The following is a 19,267-nucleotide window of genomic DNA, read 5'->3' as shown; positions in this document are numbered from 1 at the left end:
CCAGCTCGGAGACACACACTCCACTTTCATACTTAGCAGTGATCTCTTTCTTCATATCCATAGTAATTCTCACCCTTTTTGCTGTAGGGTTGGCACTAGAAGCTTTCTTGGGGCCCATGGTGACTTATTTTGCAGGTGAAATCACTAAAAACGCTGTGACAATATGAAATGTTCCGATTGTATGTTTGGATGGGACCGCGGTGGCTGGCTGGCTTGTAAACCCTGGCCACAAGTGGACACGTCTCAGATGGAACGAATCGTGTTGGTCGAGTTTTTTTAGCGCTAGTCGGATTTAACGTTAGATGATGCCATCGTTGGTCGAGGGTCCACTGTATTTGGAGTTGACGTGTCAGCGGATGAATGTATGAAGGATGAGGTTAACCATAGAATTGACGAAGGAAAAAAGGTGAGTGGTGCATTGAGGTATATGTGGAGACAAAATGCGTTATCTATGGAGGCAAAGAAGGGAATGTATGAAAGTATAGTGGTGCCAACACTCTTATATGGATGTGAAGCTTGGGTAGTAAATGCTGCAGCAAAGAGGCGGTTGGAGGTGGTGATGTCCTGTCTAAGGGCAATGTGTGGTGTAAATATTATGCAGAGATTTCGGATTGTAGAAATTAGGAGGTGTGGAGTTAATAAAAGTGTAAGTCAGAGGGCTGAAGAGGGGTTGTTGAAGTGGTTTGGTCATTTAGAGAGAATGGGTCAAAGTAGAATGACATGGAGAGTGTATAAATCTGTAGGGGAAGGAAGGCAGGGTAGGGGTTGTCCTTTAAAAGGTTGGAGGGAGGGGGTAAAGGAGGTCTTGTGGGTGAGGGGCTTGGACTTCCAGCAACATGAGTGAGGGTGTTAGATAGCATGAATGGAGATGAATGGTATTTGGGACCCGACAAGCTGTTAGAGTGTGAGCAGGGTAATATTTGGTGAAGGGATTCAGGGAAGCTGGTTATTTCTATATAGCTGGACTTGAGTACTGGAAATGGGAAGTACAATGCCTGCACTTTAAAGGAGGGGTTTGGGATATTAGCAGTTTGGAGGGATATGTTGTGTATCTTTATACATATATGCTTCTAAACTGTTGTGTTCTGTGCACCTCTGCAAAAACATTGATTATGTATGAGTGAGATGAAAGTGTTGAATGATGATGAAAGTATTTTCTTTTTGTTTCACCCTGCCTCGGTGGGAGACGGCCGACTTGTTTAAAAAAACAAAAAAACTTGTCTGTTTCGTTTATATTTTCCACATTACCATCTACAAGGTATGGTGACCCAGGAAATTAAACACAATTTGCCTTGTGAAACTAAGCCATTTTTCATTTGGTTCAAAATACACTGAAGCAGTGTTTGCACTTTTCCATATACTCTACAGTATGTATACAATACTATGAAGAACTGAGAACTGATGTATGATGTAATAATTGCATACTATATCTGTAGTTTAAATATTAAATGCAGACATTTCCATTGATGATGACAATTGCATACCCTAAACTTGAAAATGCGGAGGCAGACTGTAAGATGTTTCTCTCTTAACTGTGCCAGTTAGACATTATCATTAATTGAGCACAGGCTGGGACAGTATTGCAAATATAGTTTGAAATAATCATTATGTACACTTTCAATGTATGTTGTTATTTTGTAGGGTTTGTACTTATATTTGTTAAAGTTTGTCTTTGAATGTTACAAGATTGAGCTTGATATGTATAACCTATAAACTGATAGCATGTGTTGAAGAGTATATAATAATGCTGTATATTTTTTTCAGATATACTTACTGCTATAGATGTTTTAATGATATCCAGGGAGACAGCATAACCTTAGGAGATGACCCATCTCAGCCAGCTCTGTAAGTAGTTTTGCACTGTATTCCTTACCATTATGAAATATACTTTATGTATTTTGTTTTACACATTAACTTAGAGATTATCTAAACACTCATTGCAAATATGATGTGTATTCATTTTGATATGGTTTGCATGCCAGTGTATTGAATGATGTGGCTGCAAGGGAAGTCTTAGTTTTCTGACACATTCTTAGTAGTAATTTGTGTGAGTTTGTTAGATTGGAGTGAGGGGAGACGAGTAGTTTTGAAGGATTCATCACGCTGTTGGTGTGTGAGCAAGGTGACATTCATAAAAGGATTCAGGGAAACCAGTTAGCCAGACTTTGGTTCTCTAGGCAGGAAGCACAGTGCCTGCACTGAGGAAAGGGGTGATGTTGCATTTTCAAGGTTTGTTTAAATTGTGATATATGTAGGCATCTGGCAAGACATCTATTGAGTGAATGATGGTGAATGTTACTTTGTTTTGGGGTGGGGGTAGGGGGTCTACCCTTTCCTGATGGAAGATGGCTAGTGTGGTAAGAAAAGAAACAAACATTTACAGTAAATAAATATTGACCCTTACACTTCTCTGGCTCCTGTTCCCCTTCACTTCACAGTGCAATGTATTATCCAATAAAACATTGTCATTATTTTGTATCTGTGAAAGGTGGAGGTTGCAGAATTTAGAAAATTATAGTGACTAAGGCTTCTTAGTTTTTAATTATTCATCCATTTCCCACCAAGGTAAGGTGACCCAAAAAGAGGAAGAGCATTTCATTGTCATTCAGTGAATGAGTGTCTTGCCAATTCAGATATCTTGATAGTGTCCGCAGCTCACACACTGAGGGTACAGGGATTGATTCCAACATGGGTGAAATGTTGGGCATGTTTCCTTTCACCTGCTGCCCCTGTTCACTTAGCAGTAAGTAGGTACCCGAGAGTGAAAAGACTGTTTTGACTCGGATCCTGAGAGGACAAGGTTAACTTAAATTGCCCGAAATGCTCTGCACAACCAGGAGTGTTCTATATAGTATGTCAGTGATGTCTGCTAGGTCTGTATAAGTTGTATCATATCATCATCTTTCAACAAATCGGCTGTATCCCACCGAGGCAGGGTGGCCCAAAAAGAAAAATGAAAGGTTCTCTTTTTAAATTTAGTAACATACAGGAGAAAGGGTTACTAGCCCCTTGCTCCTGGCATTTTAGTTGCCTCTTACAAAACGCCTGGCTTACAGAGGAAGAATTCTGTTCCACTTCCCTATGGAGATAAGAAGTAAACAAGAACTAGTAAGAAAGCAGAAGAAAACCCAGAGGTAGGAAGTGAGTGGAGTGTGTGTGAGTGTGTGTGAGTGTGTGTGAGTGTGTGTGAGTGTGTGTGAGTGTGTGTGAGTGTGTGTGAGTGTGTGTGAGTGTGTGTGAGTGTGTGTGTGTGTGTGTGTGTGTGTGTGTGTGTGTGTGTGTGTGTGTGTGTGTGAGTGTGTGAGTGTGTGTGTGTGTGTGAGTGTGTGTGTGTGTGTGTGAGTGTGTGTGTGTGTGTGTGTGTGTGTGAGTGTGTGTGAGTGTGTGTGTGTGTGTGTGAGTGTGTGTGAGTGTGTGTGTGTGTGTGAGTGTGTGTGAGTGTGTGTGAGTGTGTGTGTGTGTGTGTGTGTGTGTGTGTGTGTGTGTGTGTGTGAGTGTGTGTGTGTGTGTGTGTGTGTGTGTGTGTGTGTGTGTGTGTGTGTGAGTGTGTGTGTGTGTGTGTGAGAGTGTGTGTGTGTGAGAGTGTGTGTGTGTGTGTGTGTGTGTGTGTGTGTGTGTATGTGTGTGTGTGTGTGTGTGTGTGTGTGTGTGTGTGTGTGTGTGTGTGTATGTATGTGTGTGTGTGTGTGTTATTTACCATTTGGTCCTAGGCACATGTCAATTAGACACTAGGCCTCTTGTATGTGCATGCGTGTGTGTGTGCGCGTGTGCGTGTGTGCATGCATGCGCACATGCGTGTGCATGTGCATATGTACGTACATACGTACATACACAGTGGAACCTCTACTTACGAGTGCATCCACGTGCAAGTTTTTCCAGATATTAGCAGTCGCTCGGTCGATTTTTTGCTTCCAGACACGAGCAAAATTTCCAGATGTGAGTGGGCCTCGAGGGAGGTTCCTTGATGCTGGTGAGGGGCTCTTGCTCTTGATCTAGGGAATTGGATCTTAGTTGTTTGTTGGACTATCTTATTGAAACTTAGGCAATGTATAACTGAAAGATGCTTCTTAGAGTACACCAAAAATGTTAGACATCGGACCGTAAATAATGGAGTTCACTTCTCAGCCATTAGCCTCCCCTTAGCGGTATAGTATTTTTGTATGGTTTTAATGGTTTTATTCTCATTTTTTTTGGTCTCATTTGATATACTGGAAGATATACTACAGAAATAGATATGATTTTGATTGGTTTCACGACAAAAAGTACCTTGAAATTGAGCTGAAATTAGCAGAAATGTTTGATTCTTTGGCGAGGTTCATGAGTAAACAAATGACCATCTGCTACCTGTTCGATTGGCACTTCCCTCAACCTTCACATATTGGAAAGCTCTTCAACAGGCTTGCCAAAAGTGGGAGCAGACATCATGAGGTAGCAGTGGCAGACAACATGAATCAGCAGTGGCAGACAACATGAGGTAGCATTGGAAGACAACATGAAGCAGCAGTGGCAGACATTGTGGAGCAGCAGTGGTAGACAACATGAAGCAGCAGTGGCAGACATGAAGCAGCAGTGGCAGACATGAAGTAGTAGTGGCAGACATCATTACGCAGCAGTGGTAGACACCATGAGGTAGCAGTGGCAGACAACATGAAGCAGCAATGGCAGACAACATGAAGAAGCAGTGGCAGACAATATGAAACAGCAGTGGCAGACATCATGAGGTAGCAGTGGCAGACAACATGAAGCAGCAGTGGCAGACAACATGAAGAAGCAGTGACTAAGTGTAGCATTAAGAGTGTAACAATTAAGTGAAGCATTAAGAGTGTTGCAGTTATAAGTTGCTCTGTCTGACTTTTCTGGGTTATCATAGGTTCTCTACACATGTAGTCAGGAGCAGGAATGGCCGCTGTAGTGGCCCTGTAAATCCCAGCAGCAATTATGGCAGCTGTCACCACCACTAGCCACATACGTAATGACATGTATTTTATTCATTCTAGTGTATATATCCTGTTTCTATGTTATTGATATTGTTTATGTCATATTACGTGAATTGTGATAGATAAATAAACTGTAGAGTTGATATTGGGAAAATTATTGAAGAATTTTGTTGTGCCTGGAATTCCACTGGAACGAATTAATTCCATTTCAGTTAATTTAAATGAGGAAAATTGACTGAAAACGAGCAAATCTAGATGCAAGCAAGGTTATGGAACGGATTAAGCTCGTAAGTAGAGGTTCCACTTTACAGTGGACCCCCCGCATACCGTTGGCAACACATAACGTTAAATCCGCATACCGATACATTTTATCGCTAAGATTTTGCCTTGCATACCGCTAAAAAACCCGCTCAACACTATTCGTCCGAGACGCGTCTAATGTGCGGCCTGAGCCAGCCTCACATGTTCCGCTGGTAGCATTGTTTACAAGCCAGCCTCCGCGGTAACATCCAAGCATACAATCGGAACATTTTATCTGCAAAATAAGTGACCATGGACCCCAAGAAAGCTTCTAGTGCCAACCCTGTGGTAAAAAGGGTGAGAAATATTATCGAAATACTGTGGTACCATGGTCAACTGCTGCTGCTGCTGCTGTAGCACTGTCAGCTGCTGCTACTGCTGCTGCTGCTGCACTGTCAGCTGCTGCTGCTGCTGTAGCACCGTCAGCTGCTGCTGCTGCTGCACTGTCAGCTGCTGCTGCTGCTGTACCACCGTCAGCTGCTGCTGCTGCTGCTGTAGTACCGTCTGCTGCTGCTGTAGCACCGTCTGCTGCTGCTGTAGCACTGTCAGCTGCTGCTGAAGCACTGTCAGCTGCTGCTGCTGTAGCACTGTCTGCTGCTGCTGCTGTAGCACCATCAGCTGCTGCTGCTGCTGTATCACCGTCAGCTGCTGCTGCTGCTGCTGTAGTACCGTCTGCTGCTGCTGTAGCACCGTCTGCTGCTGCTGTAGCACCGTCTGCTGCTGCTGTAGCACTGTCAGCTGCTGCTGCTGCTGCTGTAGCACCATTGTTGGTGTGGCTTACTGAGAATACCAAGAAACAATTAACCCCAGAGGGTTAGCCACCCAGGATAACCCAAAAAAGTCAGTGTCATCGAAGACTATCTAACTTATTTCCATTGGGGTCCTTAATCTTGTCTCCCAGGATGCAACCCACACCAGTCGACTAACACCCAGGTGAACAGGGAAAAATGCCTGGAACTAGTGCTCATATTGGCGAATTTAAAGCCAGCAAAGGTTGGTTTGAGAGATTTAAGAATCATAGTGGCATACACAGTGTGATAAGGCCTGTTCTGGAAGAAAATGCCAAACAGGACCTACAGTACTCAGGAGGAAAAGGCACTCCCAGGACACAGTGTCTCTCATCAGTCATTGCTGCATCTTCAATAAAGGTAAGTGTCATTTATTCTTCATTTAGTAGAGTAGTACATGCACAATATATATTGTGCATGTACTACTATACTATTGTGCATGTATCCTTCTCTTTGTGTGTAGGAAAATGTATATTTCATGTGGTAAATTTTTTTTTTTCATACTTTTGGGTGTCTTGCACGGATTAATTTGATTTCCATTATTTCTTATGGGGAAAATTCATTCGCATAACGATAATATCACATAACAGTGAGCTCTCAGGAACGGATTAATATCGTTATGCGGGGGTCCACTGTATATGCTTGTACATGCATGTGTAGTGTGACCTAAGTATAAGAAGTAGCAAGATGTACCTGAAATATTGCATGTCTATGAGACAATAATAACACCAGCATTCCTACTGTCATGTAAAACAATTATAAATTTCTGTTTTACACTCACTTGGCAGGATGGTAGTATCTCCCTGGGTGGTTGCTGTCTACCAACCTACCACCTAGAAAAATTATTATTACACTGCAACATCCTCACTCCCTCATTTAGAGTGCAGTCACTGTATTTCCCACCCACTTCCAGGGCTCAAGCCTGTCTACCTGATTTCCTTGAATCCCTTCCTAAATGTTACTTTGCACACATTTGCTTCTATGTTTGTCTCTATGGATAAAGTTCTTTGTTTATAAAATTTAAACTGGAAGATAGTGGTACAACCAATTTTCCAGCACCCTTGGTTCCTAGGCTTTGCAAGTGTATCAGTTTTGCCAGACCAACAGAGCTCACATAAGAACTCAACAATAAACCTCAAACCCACCAATTACCATGTATACCTGAGTATAATTTTTCATGTCTCATAAACAAGTCTACCTTAGTTTATGATGGCAGGGCAGGGCAAAGTGAGGCAAGGCAGGGCAGGGCAGGGCAGAGCAGGATAGGACAGGACAGGACAGGACAGGACAGTACAGTACAGGACAGAACAGACAGGCCAGAACAAGCCAAGGCAAGCAGGGTAGGTAGAGCAAGGTAGAACAGGCAAAGCAGGAAAGAGCAGATGGGGCAGGGCAGAGCTGGCCAGGTAGGCTGGCCAGGGCAGGGCAGAGCTGGGCAGGTAGGCTGGTCAGGGCAGAGCTGGGCAGGTAGGCTGGCCAGGGCAGAGCTGGGCAGGTAGGCTGGCCAGGGTAGAGCTGGGCAGGTAGGCTGGCCAGGGCAGAGCTGGGCAGGTAGACTGGCCAGGGCAGAGCTGGGCAGGTAGGCTGGCCAGGGTAGAGCTGGGCAGGTAGGCTGGCCAGGGCAGAGCTGGGCAGGTAGGCTGGCCAGGGCAGAGCTGGGCAGGTAGGCAGGCCAGGGCTGAGCAAGGTAAAGCAAGGCAGGCAGGGATTGCAGGACAGGGCAGGCTGGGCAGGAAGACCAGGCCACACCTTGTGAGGGAGATCAGACCAGGGCAAGGCAAGTAAGGAGAGCAGGGCTGGGTTGGGCAGGGTATGCAGTACAAGGCAGGCTAGGCCAGACCAGGCCAGGTCAAGGCAGTTCAGGGCAGGTAGGCAAGAACTGACAGGCCAGGGCAAGACCTGCCCATTAATGCTGGAGGTACTAAGGAAACTGAGAGAACTGTGATGTATTTATAATAGTCCTTGATGTTGTGTTAGCTATACTTGTTCTTTCTGGAAGGAACATCCTACCTATTTTCTATTAGGTGAGTTAATTTAATTAATTAGTAAGGTTTTTTTTATTTAATTCCTTCTCATAAATTTGTCTGGACTGAGAGAGGTGCTGGACAATTCATTGTTGGAAAATCAGTGATGTACCTGTACTATAAAGATCACTCATCACAAATGCTGTAGAAAGTTGTAGTAGCACATTTTTATACTGTGTGCTGAATATTTCTAGCCAAAAGACTAAGTTTATGGTAAATATGCCCAGAATTATACTCCCTTACTGTATCTTGTGAGCACTAACTACCCAAAGAATTTAAAAAAAATAAAAAGTACATAATAACATAATGCAGAGCATTGCAGTAGCCCTAACTGGCCTATGCTAAAATAGGTGCATATGACATCCAATCTTCCTATTTTTTAAGCTACTCCATGGTTTCTCTTTACTAGGCAGATTATTCCATGCAACAACAACTTTATTACCTAGCCAGTATTTTCCTGTATCCTTTCTTAAAAAGCCTAAATTTGTCTGATTTGAATAGATTATATTAAGTTCTTAGTTGGATGTCTTCAGTAGCGCTCATTTATGTATGGTCAACTTGAGTTAAATTTCAGTGTTCTTGATCAATGTTCATGTGAAAGAGTCCTTACACAATGTATTCAGGCAAACTTCTCAGCAATCTCCAATGTTTGCTGCCACATTATTATTGTTGAGTGGCCATGAGTAGCTCACAGAGCAACTGAATCTAGCTGCTGAGGGAATTTCAAAACATCAATGGTATACAGCACTGACAAGTTAATATTCAAATATGTAACATTAAGACCACAGTTCTGACACTGCTGCTAGGCTGAGGGACTTATTACTTCATCTACCTCTTTAGCCTGTCTTTTTTTTTTTTTTCTTATTAACACATCGGCTGTTTCCCACAAAGAAAGGGTGAACCAAAAAACAAGAAACACTTTCATCATCATCATCATCATTTACTCCATCACTGTCTTACCAGAGGTGCCCCTACACTACAGTTAAAAAATTGCAACATAAGAAAGAAGGAACACTGCAGCAGGCCTACTGACCCATGCAAAGCAGGTCCATGTCACCTCCTGGCTTAGACCAATGACCCACCTAGTCAGGTCACTTCCACTTAGGGAAGGAGCATGGCATCAGACCTAGTAACACAAGCTAGTCAGGTCCAACTCACACCCACCCACCCACACCCACTCCTGTATATCTAACCTATTTTTAACCCTTAAACTGTCCAAACGTAGATCTACGTTTGCACGCGTAGCGCTCCAGACGTAGATCAACGTTTTATTTTTCATTCCTTCAAATTTGGCACAATAGGCTCGAGTCGCCTAGACATGAAAGAATGGGTCTGTGCACATGAGTGAGTGTGGGTGGGTGTGAGTTGGACCTGACTAGCTTGTGCTAGTCAATGGATGTGACCTGACTAGGTGGGTCATTTGTCTAAGCTGGGGGGGGTGACATGTACCTGCCTTGCATGGGCCAGTAGGCCTGCTGCAGTGTTCCTTCTTTCTTTTGTTCTTATGTATTCAGCAAGCTGACCAGCTGGCTTGTTTTGGCTGTCTCTGTCTATATCTCTGTATCTATATCTCTGTCTATCTATCTATCTATATCTCTGTCTGTCTATATTTGTCTCACATGTACACAAAAGTACAGTTATTATACATAGCATAAATTACCTAGGATAATCCAAAAATTCCAGGTAAAGATAGACAGATAGAGAGAGAGACAGACAGAAACATGTTTGTGTGCAAAGATAGATAGATAGACAGACAGATAGACAGACAGACAGACAGATAGACAGACAGATAGACAGATAGACAGACAGATAGAAAGAAACATGTTTGTGTGTATCAGTGAAAACAAATAAAGCCAGGGTTCCATTGAGTACCCATTTATCAAATGTCACCGAGCTTATAACAGATGTCATAACACGATTCTTCAAGGAGTTTGATATCCTATACTCCAGGCAAACAGAAAGACAGATAAGCAGAGACAGATAGACAGGCAGGCAGACAGACAGACAGATAAATAGACAGAGAGAGAAGACATGTTTGTGTGTAACAGTGATAGCAAATACAGCGAGAGTTAGCTGGAGCAGTGGGCATTTATCAAATGTCACTAGGCTGTCAACAATATAAGGATGCCTTTCATAACAACATGCTTCAATGTATATGCCAGGGTATCTTAAAACATTGCTGGGACCTATATTTTTTTTTTTTTTTTAACAAGTCGGCCGTCTCCCACCGAGGCAGGGTGACCCAAAAAAAGAAAGAAAATCCCCAAAAAGAAAATACTTTCATCATCATTCAACACTTTCACCACACTCACACATTATCACTGCTTTTGCAGAGGTGCTCATATCATGTGGGAGTTCGATACGTGGATTAGGGAAGAAATACTCACGTAGGCTGTTATTACTTATAATTGCTGTTATGTGGAGGGAGCCCGCAGCCGTTACCTATCTCCTTGGTTACACTCGTAAAACTGACTAGCCGGCTGGCCAGTACCCCGTAGTGGGTCTTTTGAAATAGTGTCAGCTCAGCACAGAAAGACCGTGACTCAAGACGGTTGGTCGTTGAGTCAACGGACAGGTTACTGGTAACTGGTTACTACTACTGAGACTGGTAACTGGTTACTACTACTGAGACTGGTAACTGGTTACTACTACTGAGAGCTCGGCGACGCTAACGTATGTCGTCCCGACATACAACTAATACAAACTAGAGATGGCAGGTATACGGCTTGGGCTGATTCTATACAATGTCAAAGTACACAACATTAAACATTATAGATACATAAGTAGAACATTAGAATGAAAGCGTACGTAACTGAAACTGTAATGCAATACAAGGTATACTATAGTACAACTTAAAACTCAACAAATGAACAACGAACTCAACATTGAGATTACAAGTGATAAAAACAAAAATTTTGATCGATCGATCTGTATTCATGTGATCTACGGATTCTGAGGAAGGAATATATACAAAGAAAGAGTGTTTAACAGAAAGGCAGATTCGGTGCACGCAAATCTAGACTGTTAACTCTCAGAATGCGGAGAGAACATGAACACAAAAAAAAAATTCTTGAACACTGATAAGTTGATACTGTAATTATTCATCTATACAGGTTATTTACATTTAACCCCAACTCTGCTAGGGTAAGATTGGCATATGCAGAATGGGTGTCATCTCTGGGAGGATCAAACTCTGTAGCATTGGCTAACTGCCCTCTGACTAATCCTTTTATCAACTCCACACCTTCTCCTAATTTCCACACTCCGAATTTTCTGCATAATATTTACACCACACCTTGCCCTTAGATAGGACATCTCCACTGCCTCTAACCGTCTCCTCGCTGCTGCATTTACCACCCAAGCTTCACATCCATACTACTATACTTTCATACATTCCCTTCTTTGCCTCCATAGATAACGTTTTTTGACTCCACATATACCTCAACGCACCACTCGCCTTTTTTCCCTCATCAATCCTATGATTAACCTCATCCTTCATAAATCCATCCGCCGACACGTCAACTCCCAAGTATCTGAAAATATTCACTTCTTCCGTACTCCTCCTCCCCAATTTGATATCCAATTTTTCTTTATCTAAATCATTTGATACCCTCATCACCTTACTCTTTTCTATGTTCACTTTCAACTTTCTGCCTTTACACACATTCTCAAACTCATCCACTAACCTTTGCAGTTTTTCTTTAGAATCTCCCATAAGCACAGTATCATAAGCAAAAAGTAACTGTGTCAATTCCCATTTTGAATTTGATTCCCCATAATTTAATCCCACCCCTCTCCCGAACACCCTAGCATTTACTTCTTTTACAACCCCATCTATAAATATATTAAACAACCATGGTGACATTACACATCCCTGTCGAAGACCTACTTTTACCGGGAAGTATTCTCCCTCTCTTCTACACACCCTAACCTGAGCCTCACTATCCTCATAAAAGCTCTTTACAGCATTTAGTTACTTACCACCTATTCCATATACTTGCAACATCTGCCACATTGCTCCTCTATCCACTCTATCATATGCCTTTTCTAAATCCATAAATGCAATAAAAACTTCCCTACCTTTATCTAAATACTGTTCACATATATGCTTCAATGTAAATACTTGATCTACACATCCCCTACCCACTCTGAAACCTCCTTGCTCATCCGCAATCCTACATTCTGTCTTACCTCTAATTCTTTCAATTATAACCCTACCGTATACTTTTCCTGGCATACTCAGTAAACTTATTCCTCTATAATTTTTACAATCTCTTTTGTCCCCTTTCCCTTTATATAAAGGGACTATACATGCTCTCCGCCAATCCCTAGGTACCTTCCCCTCTTTCATACATTTATTAAACAAAAGTACCAACCACTCCAACACTATATCCCCCCCTGCTTTTAACATTTCTGTCATGATCCCATCAGTTCCAGCTGCTTTACCCCCTTTCATTCTACGTAATGCCTCACGTACCTCCACCACACTTTCATTCTGCTCTTCTTCACTCCTAAAAGATGGTATACCTCCCTGGCCAGTGCATGAAATTACTGCCTCTATTTCATCCTCAACATTTAAAAGTTGCTCAAAATATTCTCGCCATCTACCTAATACCTCCCTCTCCCCATCTACTAACTCCTCTACTAAATAACCCAGGCAGGTGTAAATGTTCACCTGTCAATGTGATTGTGACTATTTGAGCACTATTTCAGTATCTAATATTAGTGTCAAAACAAAGATTGGCTTTGAAATTACAAGAACTATTATGAATTGTAATCATCAGAACATAAAAAATAAATACAGTGGACTCCCGCCTTACAATATTAATCCGTTCATGAGAGCTCATCGTAATACGAAATTATCGTATGGCGAATTATTTTCCCCATAAGAAATAATGGAAATCAAATTAATCCGTGCAAGACACCACAAAGTATAAAAAAAAAAAATTTTACCACATGAAATATTAATTTTAATACACACAAACTTAAGAAGACATACACAATTAATACTCTACTAAGAATACAATACATGACACTTACCTTTATTGATGATCTGGTGATGATTGATGGGATGGGAGGAAGGGAGAGTGTGGAAGTTGTTATTGTTTAGAAGGGGAATCCCCTTCCATTAGGACTTGAGGTAGCAAGTCCTTTTCCGGGGTTACTTCTCCTCTTCTTTTAATGCCACTAGGACCAGCTTGAGAGTCACTGGACCTCTGTTGCACAACAAATCTGTCCATAGAGGTCTGTACCTCCCTAAAATAGGCCACAACATTGTCATTGTAATAGTCACCAGCACAGCTTGCAATAGCTGCGTTAGGGTGATTTTCATCCATAAAGGTTTGCACTTCAACCCATTTTGCACACATTTCCTTAATCTTTGATGTAGGCACAATGGATTCCACAACTGGCATAGGCTTGTCAGGGTTACCCCCAAACCCTTCAAAATCTTTCTTAATTTCCATACTAATTCTCACCCTTTTTACCACAGGATTGGCATTAGAAGCTTTCTTTGGGCCCATGGTGACTTATTTTGTAGCTGCAATCACTAAAAACACTGTGATAATATGAAATGTACCAAATGTATGCTGTGATAATATGAAATGTACCAAATGTATGCGTGGATGCGACCGCACTGGCTGGCTTGTAAACACTGGCACCCACGGGGCAGCAGAGGCCACGTGTGGGACCCGTCCCGGACGAATCGCTTGAGGCGAGGCAAAATTTTTGCGTTCAAATGTATCGTATGGCAGATTTAACGTAACTCGATGCCATCGTAAAGCGGGGGGTCCACTGTAAATTAAAATAAAAACAAGAGAAAAAGGTATATCGGCAACACTTCTGCAAGCAGCAGGAGTCGATGTTGCCGACAGTTGAGCATCCAGTGCCAACTTCATGGTCTTATATCTCCATAAGTACTGACTCTTAATTTTTTTTTTTATTCTATAACATGTAGAGTGCCTGCACTCTGAAGGAGGGGTGTTAATGTTGCAGTTTAAAAACTGTAGTGTAAAGCACCCTTCTGGCAAGACAGTGATGGAGTGAATGATGGTGAAAGTTTTTCTTTTTCGGGCCACCCTGCCTTGGTGGGAATCGGCCAGTGTGATAACAAAAAATAACATGTAGAAAATTGTGCTCTTCATTTTAAAAGAAAAAAAACTATTTTTTTATTTTTCAAAATATTTGGAGTGCCACGTGAGTGAATGTAGATCTACGTTTGGACAGTTTAAGGGTTAAAACTATACAGCGTTTTTGCTTCTATGACAGTACTCGGGAGTTTGTTCCACTCATCCACAACTCTGTTACCACCAAACCAGTGCTTTCCTATATCCTTCCTGAATCTGAATTTTTCCGTCTTGAAACCATTACTGCGAGTCCTGTCTTGGCTGGAAATTTTCAGCACACTATTTACATCCCATTTATTTATTCCTGTTTTCCATTTATACAGTAGGGCCCCACTTTATGATGTTTCACTTACAACATTCCGCTAATACGGTCATTTCAAATTATGACCTAAACTCTATATGGCTCCCCCCGCCTGACTTTCTAATATTGTCACTGCACCCCACCCTGTTTGTTTACATTCTCCATGAGCTCCGCAAGCACCACGTCTCTTCATTGTGTCTGGAAACTCCAAAATTTCAAGTGTTTTAATTATACTCTTGTATATCTGTACCTAAATAAACTTACGCACTGTGCTGGCATGCAGGTACACATTAAAATCAGTAAGAGTGTCTTGTGTCTCGAGATGCCATATTAGTAATGATGATAATACTCAATAATAAAAGTTGAGTCTCATTAAGTGTCGTATATTACGTTAATATAGACATTTTCATTAATCCATGTATGATATTTTTTCAAAATTATATAATAAACATGATACATAACATATAAAGATGATAATACACTCCACAGTAGAAAAAATAAATATAAATATAGAATAGAATATACAGTAGGGCCCCACTTATACAGCAGGTTAGGTTCCAGGCTTTCGCTGGAAGTAGAACACCATTTTTTCCACATATAAATGCCAGATAACAAGTTTACACTAATATATACAGTGGTACCCCGAGTTTCGAACTGCTCCCAACTCGACCAGTTATGTAAGTGTATTATTGTAAGTGCTTTTGTAAACGTATTTTGGTGGTCTGAAACGGTCTAATCTAATTTGCATTATTCTATATGGGAACAAATTCGTTCGGTAACGGCACTTGAACAGCCTTCTGGAACGAAGAAAGTTAGAAACTCGGAGTACCACTGTAGTATTAAGTTAACAATAGAACTAGGCATTAAAAAAACAATAAAAAGTAAAGAACACTTGCAGTACATTAATTATTTACCTCAAAATACTTGTAGTCTTAATGTATAATAAAAGGTGAGTAGTATTTATTGTAAGAAGTCAGGTGTGGTAGGTATGGTGGCCCCCCCGGCCACTCCTCCCACACATAATATACTGTGACGTTTAAAGTGCCCTAGAGTGATAAAATGCGTATACAGTACACTCATTACTTACCTTAAAATATTTGTAGTCTTAATGGTAATGTAGGGTGAGAGGTGAAAAGCATTTATTGGTAGAAAGTCAGGTGTGGGAGGTATGGTAGCCCTCCTGGCCACCCCACCCATGCAAACTACTATGTAAACAAACGGACGAATGCGTCTGGTTATGGTTCATACATGTTCATACAAACACCTTACATTGTGCACAAATTGTCTCCACATTGGTGTAGTAGAATAAATAAAGAGCAACACTTCCATTCTCATGTAACATCATTTTTAGAAGGAATGATGCTCTGAAAAGTTAGTACAGAAGAATAAATGAACAGCAACACTCACATTCTCATGCAACACACCATTTTTAGAGTGCATAATATTACAGTGGACCCCCGCATAACGATCACCTCCGAATGCGACCAATTATGTAAGTGTATTTATGTAAGTGCGTTTGTACGTGTATGTTTGGGGGTCTGAAATGGACTAATCTACTTCACAATATTCCTTATGGGAACAAATTCGGTCAGTACTGGCACCTGAACATACTTCTGGAGCGAAAAAATATCATTAATGGGGGTCCACTGTATTATTATTATAATCATAAAAAAGAAGCTCTGAACCCACAAGGGTCGTGCATAGCTATAGAGTGAAGGCACACAAAAGGAATATTTTTCTTCAGGTATCCCCCAGTATCTGGTGTTTGACTAGAGAAAATGTAATTCTTAGTACACTCCTACAAACCACTTGGTAAACACATCTCATATTTATACTGTAGGTGTATATCATGTTTATATGTTATGTAGCATGTTTATTATACATGTAGTTTTGAAAAAATATCATAGGTGGATTAATGGAAATGCCTATATTAATGTAATGCAGTGGAACCTTGGGTTACGAACGCCCCACCATGTGAATTTTTCAGGATATGAACCGTCGTTTGGTTGATTTTTTGCTTCAGGATACAAAAGAAATTTCAGGATGTGAACTTCCCCCTCAAGGGGGGTGCCTTAAATAAATAAAATATATATCTCTTTGGAAAGGTTACAGTGTGTGTTTACATATCATAATATGATTGGAGCAAAGAAAGCCACTATCATGCCGAGGCATTTCAGGCAGAAAGGCCTACTTAAGACTACTTAAGTCTAGACAGGTGAAAAGTGTACTAGTATTGGTTACCAATGATTTGCTGATGGTGGTGCCAACTACTGGCAGCCTTCTGAAGTTGCTCCTTACTGTTATTATTTTTATTATTATTGTATTATTTTTTTTTTTCAACAAGTCTGCCGTCTCCCACCGAGGCAGGGTGACCCAAAAAAGAAAGAAAATCCGCAAAAAGAAAATACTTTCATCATCATCATCATTCAACACTTTCACTACACTCGCACATTATCACTGTTTTTGCAGAGGTGCTCAGAATACAACAGTTTAGAAGCATATACGTATAAAGATACACAACATATCCCTCCAAATTGCCAATATCCCAAACCCCTCCTTTAAAGTGCAGGCATTGTACTTCCCATTTCCAGGACTCAAGTCCGACTATATGAAAATAACCGGTTTCCCTGAATCCCTTCATTAAATATTACCCTGCTTACACTCCAACAGATCGTCAGGTCCCAAGTACCATTCGTCTCCATTCACTCCTATCTAACACGCTCACGCACGCTTGCTGGAAGTCCAAGCCCCTCGCCCACAAAACCTCCTTTACCCCCTCTCTCCAACCCTTTCAAGGACGACCCCTACCCCGCCTTCCTTCCCCTATAGTTTTATATGCTTTCCATGTCATTCTACTTTGATCCATTCTCTCTAAATGACCAAACCACCTCAACAACCCCTCTTCTGCCCTCCGACTAATACTTTTATTAACTCCACACCTTTTCCTAATTTCCACACTTCGAATTTTCTGCATAATATTTACACCACACATTGTCCTTAGACAGGACATCTCCACTGCCTCCAACCATCTCCTCGCTGCTACATTTACCACCCAAGCTTCACATCCATATAAGAGTGTTGGTACTACTATACTTTCATACATTCCCTTCTTTGCCTCCATAGATAACGTTTTTTTACTCCACATATTCCTCAACGCACCACTTATCTTTTTTCCCTCATCAATTCTATGATTAACCTCATTCTTCATAAATCCATCCGCCGACACGTCAGCTCCCAAGTATCTGAAAACATCACTTCTTCCATACTCCTCCTCCCCAATTTGATGTCCAATTTTTTCTTTATCTAAATCATTTGATACCCTCATCACCTTACTCTTTTTCTATGTTCACTTTCTACTTTCTACCTTTACACACATTCTCAAACTCATCCACTAACCTTTGCAATTTTTCTTTAGAATCTCTCATAAGCACAGTATCATCAGCAAAAAGTAACTGTGTCAATTCCCATTTTGAATTTGATTCCCCATAATTTAATCCCACCCCTCTCCCGAACACCCTAGCTTTTACTTCTTTTACAACCCCATCTATAAATATATTAAACAACTATGGTGACATTACACATCCTGTCGAAGACCTACTTTTACTGGGAAGTAGTCTCCCTCTCTTCTACACACCCTAACCTCACTATCCTCATAAAAACTCTTTAGAGCATTTAGTAACTTACCACCTATTCCATATATGGACCCCCGCTTAACGATCACCTCCCAATGCGACCAATTATGTAAGTGTATTTATGTAAGTGCGTTTGTACGTGTATGTTTGGGGGTTTGAAATGGACTAATCTACTTCACAATATTCCTTATGGGAACAAATTCGGTCTGTACTGGCACCTGAACATACTTCTGGAATGAAAAAATATCGTTAACCGGGGGTCCACTGTACTTGCAACATCTGCCACATTGCTCCTCTATCCACTCTTATCATATGCCTTTTCTAAATCCATAAATGCAATAAAAACTTCCCTACCTTTATCTAAATACTGTTCACATATATGCTTCAATGTAAACACTTGATCTACACATCCCCTACCCACTCTGAAACCTCCTTGCTCATCCACAATCCTACATTTTGTCTTACCTGTAATTCTTTCAATTATAACCCTACCGTACACTTTTCCTGGTATACTCAGTAAACTTATTCCTCTATAAATTTTACTATCTCTTTTGTCCCCTTTCCCTTTATATAAAGGGACTATACATGCTCTCCACCAATCCCTAGGTACCTTCCCCTTTTTCATACATTTATTAAACAAAAGTACCAACCACTCCAACACTATATCCCCCCTGCTTTTAACATTTCTGTCATGATCCCATCAGTTGGAGCTGCTTTACCCCCTTTCATTCTACATAATGCCTCACGTACCTCCCCCACACTTATATTCTGCTCTTCTTCACTCCTAAAAGATGGTATACCTTCCTGGCCAGTGCATGAAATTACCGCCTCCCTTTCTTCCTCAACATTTAAAAGTTCCTCAAAATATTCTCGCCATCTACCTAATACCTCCCTCTCCCCATCTACTAACTCCCCCACTCTGTTTTTAACTGACAAATCCATTCGTTCTCTAGGCTTTCTTAATTTGTTTAACTCCAAAATTTTTTCTTGTTTCCATTAAAATTTCTTGACAGTGCCTCTCCCACTCTTATCATCTGTTCTCCTTTTGCACTCTCACCACACTCTTCAGCTTTCTTTTAGTCCCTCTACTATATGTACAAAACTAAAGCAGAAGAATTCTATAAAGGCTATAGCACCAGCAAAGGGCATTATAGTAATTT

General features: G+C 41.2%; 1 protein-coding gene across 3 annotated transcripts in view; it reads left to right on the top strand.

The window, feature by feature from the left end:
- nej (nejire) overlaps positions 1-19,267 on the top strand; it is a 465,387-nt gene that overhangs the window by 237,302 nt on the left and 208,818 nt on the right. For all 3 annotated transcript variants that reach the window (XM_070086767.1, XM_070086766.1, XM_070086768.1), the window contains one exon: positions 1,765-1,845. In XM_070086767.1, the coding sequence (XP_069942868.1) occupies positions 1,765-1,845 (81 nt within the window). The remainder of the gene's footprint in view (positions 1-1,764; positions 1,846-19,267) is intronic.

The sequence above is a fragment of the Cherax quadricarinatus genome, chromosome 19 (assembly GCF_038502225.1).
Source record: "Cherax quadricarinatus isolate ZL_2023a chromosome 19, ASM3850222v1, whole genome shotgun sequence".
NCBI lineage: Eukaryota > Metazoa > Arthropoda > Malacostraca > Decapoda > Parastacidae > Cherax > Cherax quadricarinatus.
The sequence above is the reverse complement of the archived record's forward strand: the minus strand, read 5'-3'. Positions and strand labels throughout refer to the sequence as shown.